At 46.9% G+C, this 20,366-nt stretch overlaps 1 protein-coding gene across 2 annotated transcripts; it reads right to left on the minus strand.

Moving 5' to 3' along the window:
- Nucleotides 1-233: 233 nt before the first annotated feature.
- On the minus strand, nt 234-11,518 carry Lax1 (lymphocyte transmembrane adaptor 1). 2 transcript variants are annotated; one of them, XM_021199058.1, is made up of 6 exons: nt 11,220-11,518; nt 10,393-10,576; nt 5,338-5,441; nt 4,863-4,967; nt 4,299-4,369; nt 234-1,809 (listed from the first exon to the last, which is right to left on the minus strand). In XM_021199058.1, the coding sequence occupies exons 2-6, from the start codon at nt 10,476-10,478 to the stop codon at nt 949-951; spliced, it is 1,227 nt and encodes a 408-aa protein (XP_021054717.1). In that variant the 5' UTR covers nt 10,479-10,576; nt 11,220-11,518; the 3' UTR covers nt 234-948. The 2 variants fall into 2 exon arrangements, with proteins under 2 accessions (XP_021054717.1, XP_021054718.1); XM_021199059.2 differs by having other exon boundaries at nt 244-1,809; nt 11,226-11,453.
- Nucleotides 11,519-20,366: the final 8,848 nt, after the last annotated feature.

Genomic DNA, 20,366 nt, shown 5'->3' on the forward strand with positions numbered 1-20,366 from the left:
CCTGCTTGAGTTCCAGTCCTGCATCCTTTTGTGATCAACAGCAATGTGGAAAGTGTAAGCTAAATAAACCCTTTCCTCCCCAACTTGCTTCTTGGTCATGATGTTTGTGCAGGAATAGAAACCTTGACTAAGACAATAGTGTAGCAGAATCTGGAGACCTCAAACCAGACCAATGACTCATTACAATGAACATTTGCAAATAAAGATGTGTGGACCCACCACAGCTTTCACAAGTTTTTTTTTTTTAATTAATTTATTTTTTTTTTAATTTTCTTTTTGCTGGGAGAGGTTGCAAGGGTGGAGGGCAGATAGAAAGGCATGGGGAGATGAGTGGGATTGGGGTACATCTGTGAAATTCACAGAGAATCAAAAGTTAAAAAAAAAAAAAAGAAAGTGACCATATATCGCTCAGGTTAATAAAGTAAAAACAGCTTAAAGGGAACCTGCCCCTCCTTATCTACAACAGATTAACTTATTTGTACACAGTAGTTTCAGATCCCAAGGGTGAGAGGGACGGCTCCAAGGGCAGGTACCTGATCTGCAATCCGCCAGCAGCGACAGGGCTCCTGTCGTTCTACACCCCCGCCGGCTCTCCTCGAGCTGGACATCTCCCACTCTACCCCAGCCCGATCCTCCTTTGGGCCTGCCCAAGCCACAGAATAATCTATTCTCCTGCTTGGCATGGCAGCCAGCTGGAGTTTGTGACCCTGATTACTTTCTACCACGTCACGCTTCCACTCTAAGTGCTATGTGCCTTTTTTATCCCCAACATCCCCATAACATAGTGTCACTAACTTTCTTCAGTTGGCCTGAGAGCTGACAGCAATCTTGCTCAGGAAGGATTCTCTGGACTCCCTCCCTAATCCTTTACTTTGGGGAAGCCTGCTAGTGCCCAGCTCCTCTCGGCCTCCTGCCCCTCACCAAGTGAGTCCCGAGATGCAAGGGCGTTCAGGCATCTTCGCCAGATGTTTCAGTGGCTAAAGACCCAGCAGGGTAGACCATCTCACAGAGCTTTCCAGCTAGGTCGCCCGGTGTTCCTTCATCAGAAGGATGCCAAGTACCAGGTCTCCGCTTCCAGTCCCTGCCTTCTGTCTTGGCACCCAGCACATTCTCATAGTCACTGGAGTCTTCACTTGACTGCTCGTCTCCATGGACCACGGCGGCGCTGTCCTCATTCTGGGCCGACGGCTGAAATGCTATATGATACACTGAAGAGAGGGTCCTCCAGATAGGCTCCTGGTGGTCTATAGTTGACGATGTCACTTCTTCCAGAGTCTGCAGCTGGCTTTCATTGGTATCCACCCATGGGACATTTTCATAATCTCTGCGGCACTGAAAAGCTCCCCTGGGCCGATTCTCTTGGATGTCCTCAAGATTCAACCCTGCCATATTGATGTAGTCGTTTGAAGTCTGAGATGAATCGTCTCCGTCGCTGAGTGAATCGCTGCACTTGGGTCCTGGAGCCCACAAACCAGGGTGGTCGGTGGCATTCCCACAGCCCGCGAGCCCTCCTTCAGCAAACTCCAGCCGCAGGGCACTTGGAAGACCAAGGTGATTTTCAGGAGTGCTTTCTATGCGAGTTAGAGTCTCACCGGTGTCCTCTGCTGTAGGGATATTGACATAATCATTTGACTCCTTGGAAGAAATGCTGGGGTTACTTCTGGAAGCTCTGACACAGATGTGATGTGCTGAGGAGGTCAGGTGCCCGCACATCTGGGGCACTGTGCCATTGTCATAGATGTCTACCGTGTACTCCTCAGCATGAACGGACACTCTATGCATCTGAAGGGAACCACTGGCTTGGGGGACCTGTGAGGAAGAAGAGAGAGTGACAGCATGAGGGCAGAGACAGGGACACAGCTGCTCTTCCTCTCCACAGTGCCTGGTACTCCAGTGCCTTCATTCGGTCCTGTGGCTTAGAGCTTGGCTTCAAGTCAGAGGCTCACACTGCAAGTGTTTGGGTGCCAGGTATGTCTGGAGGATGGTTGAAGTGGGATGAGATTCAGAAAAGCAATGTTGAGCCTAAGGCTCGATGGTAGGGTACTTGTAGCATGTGCAAGGCCCCAGGTCCAACCATCAATACTGCAAAAACGTGAAACAAAACAAGAAAAAACAAACAAACAAATGACAGCTGAAGAGAGCTGTTAAGTCACAACAGATTTGGGCTATGGTGGAGAAGGAGGACCCAATGGGGAGGACCGTGGCATGCCCAGAGAAAGTACATTTTGCCAGGCAGTGGTGGTGCACGCCTTTAATCCCAGCACTTGGGAGGCAGAGGCAGGAGGATTTCTGAGCTCAAGGCCAGCCTGGTCTACAGAGTGAGTTCCAGGACAGCCAGGGCTACACAGAGAAACCCTGTCTTGAAAAACCAAAATAAATAAATAAATAAATAAATAAATAAAGTACACTTCACCAAAGCACACTGGAGGGACGATGCAGTGTGGGCTAAAGATGGAGACTTAGATTCAGACTGGGAAGGCAAATTCCAGCTTTGTCACTTTGCGCTGAGTGAATCTTACCTTGTCACCGAGTCTTACCTTGGTGTCTTCACCTCCTAGTCTATGGATAGAGAATTACCACCATGTCTGTGTTATAGGGTTTTTGCTTGTGGTAAAAGAATTACTAAATATGATATATTCAGAACAGTGTTAGCACATAGAAAACACTAAAAAGATGAAAAATATTAGCTTCTAAGACTCCAGAAATTTCAAGAAAAACATGTGCACCTTTAATGTGAAGTTGCCCCACTTTTTTGACAAGGTCTTCCCCAGGTTAGACGTCGATGGTCGATGATCCTGCTTTAGCCTTCTGAGTGTTTTTGCAAGAACAAACCTCCTCCAGTTTTATTTTATTTTGTTTTTGTTGAGGTCTGCCCCTTCCCCTGAAGCATAGGTGTAGCCATTTTGTTCCATGCCTGACACAAGATGTTTTCCTACAGTTTCACACAGTAACATGAGCACACCCTTACTCATGCACACACAAAATAAATGAGTAAGAAACAACACGATTTCTGTCCCCCCGACCCCCTCCTCCCAGAGGGTTTCTCTGTGTAGCTGTGGCTGTCCTGGAACTCACTATGTAAACCTGGCTGCCCTCAAACCTAGAGATCAGCCTGCCTCTGCCTTCCAATTGCTGGGATCAAAGGTGTGCACTACCGTCGGCCAGCACAGATCTGGTTTTTACAGCAGGTGTCATTTGGCAGACATCCTGCATAACTTCGAAAAAGAGACAAATCATGTTGTTTCTTACAGAAGTGGAGTAGATGGTGGGGTGGGATCCTGATTAAACTGATTTTACACCGTATCGCACCATGCTTTGTACCAGGTTACGACTGCATGAAAGCCTCATTAGACACATCCCTTGACCTTGACTTTCCAGCCTCTAAAAGGGGAGTCAAATACATCTGTACTCACTACCTACTGCCCTGAGTGACCAGCATGCTCTCATTGACGACATCAGCTTCAGTGCTGAACAGCTTTGGGAAATCTCTGCTATTTATGATCATTGAAATGGTTTGGCATAGGCCCTAGAAGTAATTCCCAAAAGCAGGTTTTAGGAGCTGGAGAGAGTACTCAGCAGGCAAGAGCACTTGCTTTCAAGTCCTCTTTCAGAGGACCCAGGTTCAATTCTCAACACCCACATGGTAGTTCACAACCACCTGTAACTCCAGTTCCAAGGGATCCAACCTTTATCTTTTCTGACCTCCGTGGGCAACAGGGACACACATGGCACTCATATATACATGCAGGCAAAACACTTCCACATAAACAATAAAATAAATAAAGATGTAAACATTTTTTTTAAAAGATGGGTTTAAAGTGTGGTTTGAACACTGACGGCATTGTTGGTATAGCTATGGTCTCCTGGAGTGACCACTCTGAATGGAGCAACATTTATTTGGATAATCAAATTGCCATGTCTTTATTAAAATAGTCACTTTCAGTTCTAAGGTCACACACTTGAATGCATGTACCTTTCTTAAAATCCTAAGTGCTGGCTCCTCCCCTCACCTCTCTCTTGGCATGACATTCCCATATTGTCTAGGTAGGCCTGGGACTCAGTGTACTTCAGATTAGCCTCTAACTGTCAACCTGCCCTCTGCTTCTCGAGTGCTGCGTTAACAGGAATGTGTCGCTATTTCAGCCTTAAGTTAAAGTGTTATTTCTTTCTTTCCAAAGTAGGAAGTTGGGCAGGATGTGTGCCAAATGCCACTTACTGGCTGTAGGCAGATCAGACCCCCATCTCCCTCTGCTCTCTCGCCATTCTCTTGGATCTCTACCTTTTTACTTGGCTCTTACCTCAGGCTCAGGGCTGTCACATGCTCTGGAGAGGAGGCTCTCGGTACTGAAACCACTCAACTGATGTCTCCCTGCAACGACAAAATGAATCCAGAAGACAGTGGCCTTCTGGGTGCTTCAGCCCCAACTATCTCTGCATAGATAAGATAAATGGGGGTTTTATGGAACCTGTGAGAACCTGGAATGTCTGGCACTCTGTAGTGAGAGGGTCAGAGTTACAGGGTGCTTCTCTGAGACCTGAACACATTCTAGGAGAATGCCTGTGGAGAAGTTCCCATCCCTTGCTGCCAATGCTGGCATCATGGTCTATTCATATCTTCTCCACTTATGATGTAACTGGCTGTCCTCTGTTGCCTTCAGCCAAGAGAAAGCAGACCCCACACCCAGCTGACTCCTCTCAGTTCAGAGTTGTCCAGGCCCCCAACCCCAACCCGCAAGGTTCAGAGAACTCAGTGCTGTTCTGCAGCCTAGACACTTAGAGAAAGTTGCATCTGAGTGGTGAGAGATGCATCTTGGGAGCCTAGGTTTAGAGTATCAGGATTCCACGGACTAGGAGAAACTTACCCAGCTCTGTCTGCTGCCGGGGCAAGAAGTCATAAATATTTTTGGCTCGCTGTCTGGGTGGAGGCAGAGTCAGTGATGGATCTACTTGGAAGTAAGGAACACGCCCTGGAACACAGTGGGAGAATCGGTCAGAGCACAGGCCGTGGGGGATTCTCAGGATCAGTAGTCCCCAGCAATAGTCCACACCCTCCCCAGCTGTCACACTGTCACCGAAGATATCATTCCAACTCAACCAAAGGACAAAGGAACTCAGTGGGCAGAGGCAGGAAGAGGGAACCAGCCACAAGGACATCAAAACAACGTCTTCTCAATGGCATTCAGATCTACACTATGGCTACAGCTTAGGACCCGAGCATCAGAAAAGGACATCAGAATCCAGAGTGGTGGCTTCCCATTAGGAATTGCCCCAGGGTTTAAATGCAGGGCTGGAAGACTGGTCCTACTGCAGCTTAACTGGAGACACACACGGACTCACGCTTCTTCTGTTTCTTCCAGCTCCACAGGATACAGGCAGCTATGATGACCAGGACGATGATCAGGAGCATGACAAAGCCAGGGAAGATGATCTGGCCTTTCTCTCTAGGAGGAAAACCAGGTGTCATGCTCCAGGTGGCCATAGGATTTGGGCTTGGGCATGTGGGAGAAGACATTTCTTTCAGGAGATATAGAGTCCAAGTGATAGCATGGAAGCAAAGAGGTAGATACAAGGAAATGGAGGGAAACCACCCTGGATCTCAGCTGATTCCCCTGATGTGGTTAAACATCCTTGAATCTGAAGTGAAGTTGTTCCTGTTATATCAGAAACCAAGGCACCCTGGCATTTTCCTATACATGTGCACTAAAGAGTATATAATATAATATAATATAATATAATATAATATAATATAATATAATATATAATATGAGAGTACATAATAAAATATATCACCTGCATTACAATTTTGAGCTCCTCCAACTTTTGTAGGGATCATGAGAAAAAAAATACTCTAAAGGGGAAACTATGATTTGGGAAGAAGAAAAGGTCACCATCCTCTGCGACTCAGCCACCTACTTCGTACGTCTTCATAAAAACTTCCTTTAAGTCAACACTGAGTGGCCTTGGGTGCTCGTTCCAATCTTTCTTTGGAGCGATTGCTTTGCTAAATCAACCCTGGTTTAAATTGAGTATGTCTCTTGCCTGGAGATTCGAGGCCTTTAAGAAGATTCCTCTTGAAACCCACGGACTTAGAGTGGGAGCCAGATGAAGGATGTCGTGGTGGCTGGCATGAAAATGGCTTCCATAGACTCATGGGGAGTGGCTTTATTGGAGGTGTGGCCTTGTTGGAGGAAGTGTGCCATAGGGGCGGGGATTTGAAGTTTCAGAAGCTCAAGCCAAGCCTGGTGTCACTCTCTTTGCTGCCTGCCAATCCTGGTGTCAAACTCAGGGCTCCTTCTCCAGCACTGTATCTGCCAGCATGCTGCCATATTTCCACCATGACAAAGATGGACTAAATCTCTAAAACTGTAAGCCAGCCCCACTTAACTGTTTTCCTTATTGTTTTTTAAAATTTATTTATTTATTATATATGTAAGTACACTGTAGCTGTCTTCAGACAGTCCAGAAGAGGGAGCCAACTCTTGTTAAGGATGGTTGTGAGCCACCATGTGGTTGCTGGGATTTGAACTCTGCACCTTTGGAAGAGCAGTCGGGTGCTCTTACCCACTGAGCCATCTCACCAGCCCCTATTGTTTTGTTTTTTAAGATTTATTTATTTATGTGAGTACACTGTAGCTATCTTCAGACACACCAGAAGGTCATCAGATGGTTGTGAGCCACCATGTGGTTGCTGGGATTTGAACTCTGCACCTTTGGAAGAGCAGTCGGGTGCTCTTACCCACTGAGCCATCTCACCAGCCCCTATTGTTTTGTTTTTTAAGATTTATTTATTTATGTGAGTACACTGTAGCTATCTTCAGACACACCAGAAGGTCATCAGATGGTTGTGAGCCACCATGTGGTTGCTGGGAATTGAACTCAGGACCTCTGGAAGAATAGTCAGTAGTGTTCTTAACCACTGAGCCATCTCTCCAGACCAACTGTTTTCCTTATTGAGAGTTGCCATGGTCATGGTGCCTCTTCAGAGCCGTGGAGGAGACAAGAATCTTTCCTGAGAAAGTCATCTCAGGGGGTTGAAGAGATGGCTCAGTGGTTGAGAGTGTTTGCTGCTCTGCTAGGGTTTTAGGGTTCAATTCCCAGCACCTGCTAGTGGCTCACAACCCTCTGCAATTCTAGTTCCAGTGGATTCAATTTCTCTGGCCTCAGTACAAACCCATAGTCACACTCACAACTATGCATAACTAAAAATAATAAAGAGAAAAGGAAAGAAAGTCATCTATGAAACACAAGGTCATGGAGAGGGGAGCTTTGCACATGGAAAAGGGACCCATTCCTTTGAACACCTTTCAGGTGCTAGAGGGCTTGCACAGGAAGTTTACTATTTAATCTTCACAGAACTCCTATCCCGTTCTGCACCTAAGAATCCTGAGAAAGGAAAAGTAACATAGCTGAGATCTCATAGGTCAGAAGGTGCCAAGACAGACTAAAAGTCTAGGTAGTTCAGGCCCATAGACCATTCTCTTTCTGCTTTCACACTATCAGCTGGCTTCCAAAACCAAACACATCTGGCCCAGCATCCCCTTGTTTCTGCTCCCCAGTTTTCTGGCTTGCTGGGAGAGGATTACTCAACTCACAATTAGGGAGCGGCTCTGTGACAGAGTCCAGCTTCCATGAACTTAAGTAACCCCAAAATGTTGGATGGTTTCTAAGCAACATTAGACTGTTGGGTGAAATTTAACCAACACTAGCTCTGAGCAACCTTGCGATTTTCTGGCAGATGGCAGTCAGGGCTCTGTTTGGGGATTGAAATGGGACCAGATGATTGCAACATCAGGTAGCTATGCCCACTCTAGCGGGAAGTAGGCTGTGGAAGTCTGGCAGGAATGAGCAGCTGACCCCCAAATATTAACAACAGAGAATACCTGGAAAGATTTTTGTCCTTCTGAGTTCTGGGCTTACTGATCCAACTTTCTATTGGCCATTTCTTTTAGGTTGTCCAACAGATATCTCAAACCCAAACTGGGCTCCTATTCAGCCTTCATATACTGGTTTTCCTCTAGACTTCCCACCATCAAGTGGTACAGTCCAAACCCTTGGCATCACTCCCGACTGACTGCTCTTTCATGCCCTACTTCCAAATAATCAACTTTGCCCCAGGCAAGGGCATCTGCTTTAAGTCTGGTCACTCTTGTTCTTCCACTACTACCACCCTGGCATAAGCCAAGATGAGTTCCAGGTCGATTTTTACAGTGGTCCCCTCCCTGGTGACCCTCCTGGCTTTTACTCTTGACCTCAACATATCATGCTCACCTGTGAGCTCGTATGATCACTGTACAGAGTTAGTCATACTGTATTTCTCCTCCACTGAGAATATTCCATGGCTTTCCATCATGCTGACAGCGAATCTCTAGTCAGTACTTAGTAGGGACTTTTTTTTTTTTTTGACATAATGTGTCTACTCCTGATTAACTTCTAGGCTCATTTCAAACCCCTTTACCCCGGATGCTGACCATGGTGAGCTCTTGCTGTTCCTGCTCATCCATATGAAGAATAGTTCTATCTCGGATCTGCATGGCTGAGTCCCTCATTTCATTAAGTCTCAGGTGTCTTTACCTCCTTCGAGAGACCCTCCCCAGTCACACCCACCATTCACAGCTTTCTTACTCAAAGCACTTACAGCTGGTTGATAGTATACATTTATTTGGTTATGTCTGCTATCAAGCGCTGCTGCTGACTGAGCCTCAGGGAGTCATGGACTTGCCTATTCTGTTCACCCAGCATCTTAAACAGCATGGTAGGTGCTTCATGAATATTTGTTCAATGATAAGTGAATGAAATAATAAATAAATGAACACAGAAATAGTTTTGAGAATAACACAGTCATTGCAGAAAATGACTTATGGCAATTATCCCAAAAATTAAAAATAGAATCGACATATGCTCTGTCAGTCCCACTAGAACTTTATTCAAAGCAAATGAAAACTGTGTCTTACTCCCGTGTTTATTAGAGATGTTTGTACTGTCATAATCTTTGCAGCAAAAGTCACATTAGCCAAGATATAGAATTAACCCGAGTGTCTATCAACAGATAAGGGGATAGAGAGAATTCGGGAATACATGTGCAAAGGATATATTACTGAGCTTTATAAGGGAAGATGAGCTTGTCATTTGCGACATGGTGGATGGACCCAGAGGACCTAGCGTTAAGTGAAAGAACCTAGGAACGGATAGATCCTGCCCCATCTTGCTTATGTGCAGAGACTAAACAGATTGAGCGCAGAGACTCAGAGAGTAGAATGGAGGTCACTAGGGGTGGTAAGGGAGGGTTCCCAGAGATGCCAAAGGTCAGGTAGAAGGAAGAAGTTCAACATGGCAATGTTGAAAATAATAGATTCTTGAACATTGCTTAAAAGTGTTATTTGAAGTATCCTCTCATAAGAGGACATGTCATGTAATACATACAGCATTTAGCCATCTATAGCACACATGCATTGCAAAACTATGTGCTAAACATAATACGTAAGTACAGATTTACTGATTACAAAGTGAAAAAGAAAGGGAAAACAACAACAAAACAAATCAGCTTAAAAAAAGAAATAGTTTTTAGGGGTCAGTGAGAGGGCTCAGTGTGCAAAGGCACCTGCAGCCAATCCCGACACCCTAAGTTTGATCCCTGACACCCATATGATGAAAGAGAGAGAACTGACTTCTGTAAATTGCCCTCTGACCTCTACACCCTTCTACTCCCCCCCCCCAGATGTAATAAAAAGGGAACTCATTTTAAGAGGGTGCTTCAGGCTTTAACGATGGATAGGAACTAGGTCCTCTTCATCCGAGTTTGACCTGTGTGTGACACTGATTTACTCTGGTAATCACGCTGACTTTTCCTGAAACTGCAGCAATTTAGGAACAAAATACACTGTCATTGGGTTTTTACTTTGATGAAAGTGCTGAAATTTACCCTTTCTAATATTTCTAAAATGTCAGTGCTCTATCGACCGACCCTTTACTTTTGTGTATTTGAAAACCTCCAGAGTGAGTTGACATCCGTGATTAGCTCAATAAGGTCCTAAAACTTTATGACATCTGTTGTTAAATTTTTCACTCATGACAAGGGCTTTAGGATCTAAAAACTCATTGTGGTGATTAGGCCAAGAGGTTGGAAGGCTTGAGGGTGGAGGTCAGGACCTCTGAGTGGAAGAAGATCCCATCAGAAATTCACCTCTCAGTCAATCAGTCAGTCAGTCCCTCTCCCCTGAACCCCAGTATCTCCTTTCTTCCCTCCCAGCATCCCTCGGGGAAACAGCTCTCAGCTCCCAGTTTGCTCATCTTCGCGGACCCAGGCCTGGGTTAAAAGTGGGGCAGCATTTCCAGGCTAGACCATTCCTGTAGGAGATCAGAGGATCCTGGGGCTCACTTTCCCAAAGTACTCACCCCTGCAGGTTGCCAAGAGTCCCCTGCCGAGTACTGGGCTTTGAGTTCCTTCTTGTGACCTCTGGAGGGGCCGGGGTGCTGTACATCACTGGACCTCTGAGGGGCTTGGCAGCTTCTAAGCCTTCTCAGTGTTGTGACTGACTAGCCAGTATGGCTTCCACTTTTCTTACCTCTTTCTAAGTTGCTGGTTCATAGGGGGAGAAAAGGGCAAACTGGTCTGCATTTTGCATATAATCACCTTTTAAAAAAAGTAGATAATAGGATGACAGAAAAAAATCTCCAAATCCCTATGTTTTCCAAATTATATCATTTTGTTCTCTTGAAATTTCTTATTTAAGTACCCAAGATATATATACACACACACATACACACACACACACTGAACTTCTGATCCTCTGCCCCTGCTCCCTCAGCACTGGGATTTCCAGGTGTGCACCACTACGCTCATGAATGTGGTTCTAGAACCACAGGGCCACCTCCCAGCCATTCATTCCTAGATCATATTCACCAAGGGTCTCGCATACAAAACCGGTGTTTAGTTTTTATTCCTTTCTGAAGATTCTAATCTTCTGTTCTAGAACTTTCTCCCAACAAACTGCCTTCTTTGGGCTGGTGTGATGGCTCTGCAGGTAAAGGTGCTTGGTGCCAGTTTAGTGACCTAAGTTTACCCCCTGCATGCATGGTGGAAGGTGAGAACCAGTTCCTACAAATTATCTTCTGATCTTCACACACACACACACACACACACACACACACCCAGAATGGCTGTACCACCACCACTACTACTAACAGCAACAACAACAACAACAAGATCCAAACCTCCCTACCTTCACCTGAAATTCCAGGCTGAGTTGGTAGAAGGTTCATCAGATCTGGTCTACTGGAGGCGGCCACAATGCCCGCTGCAGGAGCTGTGCTCTTTCTCACCCAGCTGTCGGTGCTCCCAGGGTGAAGCAGTGGGGCCACTCTCTAGTTTCTGCCAGTTGATGGAAACATGAGGGGTCGGTGGGGGAGTGGGGAGGCGACTGCCAAGAGGCCCAGAGTTTTCGTGAGAAACTCTTCCTTCCTCCAACCCCCAGGGCAGTGTGAAAACAGCAAACCACTCAGGATGGAAAGAGGCGCTGACAGGAAGCACCCTCCACCGGTGTGCTAATAAGGCCGGGGCACAGGAAATGCTCTGCTCGACCCAGACAGCAGGAAACCCATCTTCAGCCCTCCTGTTCCCCACAGGCACTCTGGCATCTGGGGCCCATGTGGTTAGAGAGTCAGAGCCGTGTCTGTTCGCCCTGGTTTTCTGAGTGTTAAAAGCCTCTAGGGTCAAAATGTGAAGGTTTAAAACAATGTGCTTGTGTAGCTATTGCCATTGGTTTATCTTTACTTATTTACACTTTTCCACATCTGTTTAATGTGTCTGCACACATGCCGTGCCACATGAGTGGGGGTCAGAGAACACTGGAGGGGAGTGTGTCTTCTTTCCTTGTGTTGGTCTCGAGAGTCAAACCTGGGTGTTAGACAAAGGCAAGTGTTTTCATCCAATGAACCACCTTGCAGACTCTGGGTTTGTTTTTGTGAGGCAGATCTCCCTTCAGAGGCCAAGTTGACTGAACTTCCTGTCTTAATGTCCCTGGTGATGTGATTACAAGTGTGAGTCAGGCTCAGGGCTCAGAATGGTTCTTACCCTGCTCCCACCCCAAGACAGGGTTTCTCTACACAACCAGGGCCTGCCTGTCTTTCTTCCTTCCTTTCTCTCTCTCTCTCTCTCTCTCTCTCTCTCTCTCTCTCTCTCTCTCTCCTTTTGGTTTTTCAAGACAGGGTTATAGGGTTTCTCTGTGTAGTCCTGTTTGTCCTGGAACTCACTCTGTAGACCAGGCTGGCCTCGAACTCAGAAATCCGCCTGCCTCTGCCTCCCAAGTGCTGGGATTAAAGGCGTGCTCCACCACTGCCCTGTTCTGTATTTCACTACACAGACCGGGCTGGCTGACCTCAAACTCACAGAGATCCTCCAGACTCTGTCTCCTAAGAGCTGGGATTGAAAAAGTGTACCACCAATGCCTGGCCTTAGAATGGTTCTTAGCGGGTTTCAAGAGCGCTAGAATTAGTTGTTTAGAGAGCCATACGGATCTGGCACCCGCTTGTGGTTCCGTGGGTGGACTGGATTTATAAATAGATCTTCCGCAGGTGATAATGCCAGAGGTGATCTGAGTTTCACATTCTGAGAGCCTGTGTTCCGGTATCATATTGGGAATGGAACCGAGCCCGGGTTACGGGCTGTTGGACGCTGTTTCTCCCTCAGGGCTTCTGGTGAGGGGCTATCTATTGTCCCTATCTATTGCTATCTACTGCAGCCAGTCCCAATCCTGGGTAATCTCCCTTTTCAGGTACTGCTGGGTTCCTCGCCAGCATTTACCTCAAGCTCCCAAGCATGGGAGAATGTTTCCCCTCGCTTTCCGTGTGTCCGGAAACCCTCCTGGCAAGGCAGCCAGAACCACTAAGAGCGTGCCGAGTATGCAGGGAGCCTCTCTCAGGACACTTGCCAAACCAGGTGGAGTGCCAGGTAAAGGAAAGGGATGGCCTCAGTGCCTTTGCCATTCTGCCTCTCTGGGACCTCTTTCAGGTGCACGTTGGAGTCCTTGGCTTCCAGAGCTCGGACATACCCTACTTGTTCCAGCTCTCCCAAGGCCGGGGAGTACTGTGCAGGAAGTCCCGCCATGACAGGCCCTGGGGAGCCTGTTTAGCTGGAGACAGATGGTTCGGTGGCAGTTAGCGCCAGGGCTCAGGTTTGAATAAAATCTAATATTCCTCTAACCTGGTAGTGGTGGGAGGCAGAGGCAGGCGGATTTCTGAGTTCAAGACCATCCTGGTTTACAGAGTGAGTTCCAGGACAGCCAGGGCTACACAGAGAAACCCTGTCTCAGAAAACAAACAAAAATAAACCAAACCAACAAACCAACCTCGGATTCTGCACTGGGTTCCTGGTTCTGGAGACTGGTGGCCAGGTTTGCCCTTGTGAAGGTGAGTGGGGCCTCAAGGGAAGACGGGTGGGACTGACCTCCTCAGATGGTAAACAAAATCTTTTTCCCTGTGTGTGATCATCTCCTTTGTTGGTCCAGCCTGCTGCAGGCAGAGCAGCCTTTCCTCCCAGGGTGCCATTCCAATACCTTGACTAAGGAAAACCACCTCAGAGGAATTCTCTCCCCAGGCTATTGGCTCCACACCCCTCTACTGTACTGTTGAACTTTTCTTCCACAAGTCAAACCTGGCTAGAGATTAGGATAAGGTGGGGAGTACTTTCTGAGAAACAAAGTCCATGTTTTAAACCGGATTCTTCTAGTGTTCCTTAAAACCTTTCAAAATCATTTTAGTGTGATGTTCGATTATAAACTAGTAGGGCTGGTTTTATTCTAGCTTTTTCTTTGGTCAGGGTCTAGCTGACCTTGAACTGTCAATCTTCCTGCCTTAGAATTCCGAGTGCTGGGACTATAGCATATGCTTCCGTACTAGGGTTAGATTGGCTTGAAATAGACTCAATTTATGTCTATTGGTGAGCAGTCTCTTGACAGAGGTTGGGGGTGGGGGGTTGCATGCTACGTCGTCGATGCCGTCATCAATGCCTGTAATGCCAAATTCTTTCAGATGTCTTCTTCACGAAGGCACAAGTTCTAGTTAAAGGTATCATCGACTGCGTTCAGATTCTAACCACCCAGAGGATCCTGGCAGGTCATCTGCTTTTTTTTTTTTTTGTGGTATTTCCTTAGATGTAAACTGGCAACAGTAAAAGTTAATACACAATATTTTTGTGAAAATTAATTGGTCCACTAATGAAAAGTGTCTGGTTCTGAACTTCCAACACACACACACACACACACACACCACATGAGCTTTGCTATGCTGTTATAGTGACATTAATCTCATCCTCTAATATTTAATTAGAACTGTCCCCATTGCCCTCCATTCCACTGCTACTTTAGTCCTTAAACACAGGGCTAGCTGGCTCTCTCTATCCCAAACAAAACATCTGTAACTCCCTGTCCCACACCTATGAGGCAGGGCTGACTGGGGAGCCCTGGTCTAGATGGTGGCTCCCCTGTGGGTGCGTGCATTACACAGAGGCCCTATCCACCCTCACTTTGTACGACGGCTGCCCAGGTATCTTCATTTCATAAGCACGTTTTTCCTTTTGTAAAAGACCTGTAAAGTCATATCTGAAGCCCTCTGCTGGTCCTTTCTGGCATGTAGACCTTGAGGTTATTGTTACTTTTTTCCTTGGACTCTCAGATGGTTAAAAACATCAAATATTATCTTTAGAAAACAATATAATAACATTGTGTGTGTGTGTTTGTGTGTATAAAAGCAAAATGTGGCTCGAGAGTCACCCCTGAATGAGAGAAAAAGGAGGGACGAGACAGGACATGAGTGTTCCTAGGAAAGGCAGAGTAAATGTAGGTAAAGGGAGAGCGTAGCCAGAGGCAGAGACATCTGGGAGAGTCCAGGACAGATGTGACCCAGCGCCAGGTGAGATGGGGGAGGGGAAGGAAGCGAGGAGAGAGGGGAACCAGGTGCAGCAGCCAAGAAGGGAAAAGGTAAAACCAAAATGTCTGGATTATATAGAGAAGAGCCTCTGGGGAAGGGCAGCCCAGCCCCTGGGCTGGAGAGTTTGGGGTAGAAGGCAGGGTGTGTCAGCCATACAGTGTGGCAAGTAGGGACTGGGGGATGCTGAGGGAACCTGGAGGCCAGCTCTGCTTGGGTAAGTTAAATAGACACCCTAGCCATTTGTCCCGGTTTGAAACTTAACAGCCATCTCTGTGAGCTTTCCTCCCTAGAGACCTGGGTCTTCTTCTGGGTCTCTGTCGCTCTGTATGTGACATGTTTTAGGGAACTTCTGCCTTTGATGTACATCTTGTCTCCCTGAGTGGTCTCTGAGACCCTTGGGACAGAAGAGTGGAACCCCCGAGTCTAAGAAAGATGACTGGGTCTCTCACACATTTTCTTCAGTGTTTTGCGCCAAGTTTCTGATCCCCAGCAAGACGGTGTGAGACACTGGGGATCGCTCTGCTGCTCTTCATTCTCCTTGCTGTGAACGCAGAGGACAAGAGACAAGGGACAAGGGACAAAGGCCAGTGCTGCTCTCACAGGGAGGAAGCCTGGGCACTTGTCACCAGACTCTGTCCCACAAAGGTGTTACCAGTAGCTCTTACATTGGGGGAGGGGGGTCTAAATTGCCTTTTGTGAAAGAATGAAAAAGAACCCAATGCAGGCTTCCTTTTTTGGGCGTTTTTGGGGCTGGGACAACCTTAGATGACAGGGAAAACCCCAGGAGGTCTCCCTTCCCCCTTCATTGTTCAGTCCCTGAGGCCTTTCCAGTCAAGACAGGTCTCAAGCAGAACAAAGACTGCAAATATCTTCTTTTTAAGTTAAGGATGTGAGAAAACTGGTATGGTTCCCTCCCATCTCAGCTCCTGCCTCCACCCCACCCAAGACCTTTGAGCAGCTTGAGTAACATTCAGAAGTGAGGACTGAGGCCAGGTCTTGGGGGTGGTCGCTGCACCCTCACTAAGACGTGGACCCTGAGAGGTGGTTGGTATTGATTGATTAGGAACTTTCAAGGGCAGGCCAGGCCTCTGCCTGCTTGGTTCTAATGGGATTCTCTATTTGGCAGCCTCTGCAGTGTCCCAGGAGACCAGCCTGTCAGGTACAGAATAGTAGTGATGTGGTACATCTGCTATTAACAACCCAGCTTTTCTTGGTCCTCAAGTTGCAAGAGGCCAGAGTCCCTCCTCCGTAAGAGGAAAAGCCGGCCCCTGGGCTCTGGCAGGAAATGGTAGCACCCAGCACAGGATATCTGATAGCCACAGCAGGAACCAGATGTTTGTAGCAAGTCTCAGGGGAGGGGATGGGCACAACACCTACCTGTGACCCAGATGGTGAAGGGACAAGGGGAACCAGAAGGCGGAAGGTGTAGGTCAGAGCTGGTTTCTTTGTGCCTCTTAGGGAGGAGTAGAGACGCCCAGCACTAACCATTGTGCAATCTCACTGACAGAATGACCAGAACACTTGAGGGGTGGCATCTCCTTTTAGCTCTTTTGTGTGCCATAGGACAACAGCATGGTAATGGGGCTTGGACCTCTCTGTACTCTTAGGAGCTTAGGTCACCTGAGTATGGCTCTCCACTGTCCCAGCAGATAGTGGGGTAGGTCATTGCACCCTTTGTTATGATCCCCCAGTGAACCATCATTTCCCAGAAGCCTCTAGACTCTGACTTTTTCATTTTCACTTTTTCTTTGAGTCTCTCAGTTCAACCTTTGATCTCCTTTCAGGCCCCCAGACAAATAAGATCTCTGCTTCAGGGCCAACCCTTTCTGGCCCTTTTTCATTCAGCTCACTTGAATGTCATCTGGATTTTGGGGGGTCCACAAACATCTCTCACAACAGCCTTCTCTGATCACTCTGTTCTCCCATCTTGTCATCTGTGTCCCGACATCCCCTAACCCCACCCCCAGTTTACCTCACCTTAGTCTCCATCCTGGTCCTAAGTACCTCCGACAAGGTACATATTTGTTCTGTCCCTTTCCCATGAGACTAAACTGAAAGTGTGTGTGTAGGGGGGGGGGAGTGAGGGCTTTGGGCTTCAAGTAATTCAACATCAGTGCACACATCCCTGACAGTGTCCAAGGAGAAGAGACAAGAGTACAGTGGCCTCCCAAGGTCTTGCCGGGCACAAGTTTGGTCAGTCGATTGACAAAAGAATTCTCACACTTCAGGAGTTCGTGTTTGTCTTTGTTCCAGACACAGGTGGCTGGGCTGGAGGGCAAGCCTGCTGGCGCATGTCCCGGTATGCGGGAGTGTTCAAAGCCCACAATTATGCTGCATTCCAGGGAGAGAAAACAGGGGAAGAGAACTTCCATTCAGGCTCCGAGAGTTATTAATAACAGCATAAGACCAGGGCAAGAATAGAAAGAGTGTCAGGGTTGAAGAGACCCTGAAGACTCGCAGCAAGCCAGACTTTTCATTCCTAGGCCTGGCTTTCTCCCCTTGCCTCAAGGGGCACCTCACTCCTGGCCAATTTACACCATTCCAGCTGGATTACATCTCTGGGTTTCTAAACGACTGTTGTCTACATCAAATTCCAGAAGAGTTTTCCATTCTACTATACAGTCAGCTAGATAATACTGTCAACAGGCGTGTGTGTGTGTGTGTGTGTGTGTGTGTTCCTGTGTGCATATAAATATATGGAGACCAGAGGTCCTCCTTGAGTGTTGTTCTCAGCAGCCATCTATCTAGGATTTTTTGTTTTGTTTTGTTTTGTTTTGGAGACAGGGTTTCTCTGTGTAGCCCTGGCTATCCCAGAACTCACTCTGTAGACCAGGCTGGACTCAGACTCAGAGATCTGCCTGTTTCTGCCTCCCAAGTCCTGGGGTTAAACATGTGCACCAGCACTGCCTGGCCCACCCTTTTTAAGAGAGGGTCTCTTATTATCTACTGCTCACTGGTTAGGCTTGCCTGGCTGGCTGGCAGTGAGACCTAGTGTTCTGTCTTTGTCACCCCAGCACTGGGGTTACAAGCACACACCACTATGCTTTGCTTTCTCATGTGACTTCTGGGGACTGAACTCAGGTCTTCTTGCTTGCATGGTTAGCACTTTACCGACTAAGCTGTCACCTAAGCACCCTGTTTAATTTCTTTTGTTGTTGAACTAGAAATCTGTAGTGCTGGCGGGGACCTTCTGTAGGAGCTGTTTAGTGATTTTTATTTTAATTTTTGTACATTTTAACTTATGTGCATGTATGCACGCTTGCTGTGTATATGTGTACTGTGTGTGTGTGTGTGTGTGTGTGTGTGTGTGTGTGTGTGTGAAGGTACTGGTAGAGGCCAGAATTTCAGATGCTCTGAAAATGAAATTACAGGCGGTGGTGAGCTGCCTGATGCCAGTACTAGGAACTGAACTGGGATCCTGGAGAAGAGCAGCAGATGCTCACAGTTGCTGAGCCATCTCTTCTGTCCCCAGTTCAGTGTTTCCAAGTCATTTAAAAAAGGTAGAGCTACCCTGGAAGGCAAATTCAAACCAAACACAAGGGGCTGGAGAGATGACTCAGGGATTAAGAGCACTGACTGCTCTTCTAGAGGTCTCCAGTTAAATTCCCAGCCACCACATGGTGGCTCACAACCATCTGTAATGGGATCCGATGCCCTCTTCTAGGGTGTGTCTGAAGACAGCTGCAGTGTACTCATAAATAAATAAAAAAAAAAGATAAATATTTTTCTTTTTTTCTCTTTTTAAAAAGATGCTTACATAAAAAAAAAAAAAAAAGGTTTTTTTGCTCTTTATAGGAGACCCGAGTTAAATTTCCAGCACCCATATGGTGGTTCACAACCATCTGTAACTTCAGTTCTAGGGGATCTGCCTTCTTCTAATCTCTGTGAGCACTTGGCATACTCATGGACGTAGATACATGCAGGCAAATACTCAAGACACAAGAAATAAATCTAAAAACCAAACAAACCACCGTCTTTTTTGTTTGTTTTTCGAGACAGGGTTTCTCTGTGTAGGCCTGGCTGTCCTGGAACTCACTCTGTAGACCAGGCTGGCCTNGAACTCAGAAATCCNCCTGCCTCTGCCTCCCAAGTGCTGGGATTAAAGGCCTGCGCCACCAGGCCCGGCTACAAACAAAAGTTTTAAGTAGGTCTTAGCGTGAACATCTGCGATTTGGAACAAATCACTTCCATAGCAGTATTCCTGAACATAGGAGTAAGGATGAGCTTAACCACTGAGCTTGTGCTGTGCTGGGACGAAGTGTCTGCTATGAGGAGATGTCTCTCTATGGGAGGCACATGGAGGAAACCGAGCAGCAGCAACTGGGTTGGTACACAGAGCCTAGGTCTGCTGAGAAGTAGAAGCAGAAGCAGAACTACCTCCTTGCAGTGTGTTGATGCCAGCCAGCAATGTCAGCGGGTTTCAGCCTGTGGGTCTAGACCCCTTTGAAGGAAGAGCAAATGACCCTTCTACAGGGGTCACCAAAGACCATCAGAAGTATCAGATTCTTACACTATGATTCATTATAGTAGCAAAATTACAGTTATGAACCAGCAATGAAAATAATTTTATGGCCGGGGGTCACCGCAACATGAGGAACTGTATCAAAGGGTCCCAGCCTTAGGGACCACTGAGCCACGCAGACAGCTTTCCTGAGTCACGCAGACAGCTCAAGTGTTTGCTTTGCCTAAAATTCATGAAAAGATGCTTCGTTTCTGGGTGTCATTTGACTTCCCAAACACATGAACTTTTTAACTCCTTTAACTGTAGAGACTTCATGCTGTGTGCATGACATCATTCTCTCAGAGATGGCAGCCAGTTCATTATTTCAAGGGGCTCTCTTGTGTTTTCTAGGGTAAGGGAAGTGGTGCTAGTCCAGGGAGCTTAGAGAAGCTAAGACTTGTTGCTAGCTGGCTCTATACCAGGAGTCAGGTACAGAAAGCACCGGCTTCCAAGATGATTACTTCCTCGTCTGTACACATAGCACACTATTCCTCTTGTTGTCTTAGTTTGATTTTTTAAAAAATTATTTATTTATTTAATGTCTATGAGTACACTGTAGCTGTCTTCAGACACCCCAGAAGAGGGTGTCAGATCCCATTATAGATGGTTGTGAGCTACCATGTGGTTGCTGGGAATTGAACTCAGGACCTCCAGAAGAGCAGCCAGTGCTCTTAACCACTGAGCCATCTCTCCAGCCCCCTTGTTTTGCTTTTTGAGACAGGGCCTCTTTACGTAGCTCTGCTTATCCTGGAACACACTCCATAGACCAGCCTTGAACTCACAGAGATCTGCCTGCCTCTGTCTCCCAATGCTGGGATCAAAGGTATGTGCCACCATGCCCGGCCTATTTCTTATGACTTAGGTTCACACTCAGTGTAAAAAGAAGCTAAAGACTCTCCTCTCTCTCTCTCTCTCTCTCTCTCTCTCTCTCTCTCTCTCTCTC

The sequence above is a fragment of the Mus pahari genome, chromosome 5, assembly GCF_900095145.1.
Source record: "Mus pahari chromosome 5, PAHARI_EIJ_v1.1, whole genome shotgun sequence".
NCBI classification, from domain to species: domain Eukaryota; kingdom Metazoa; phylum Chordata; class Mammalia; order Rodentia; family Muridae; genus Mus; species Mus pahari.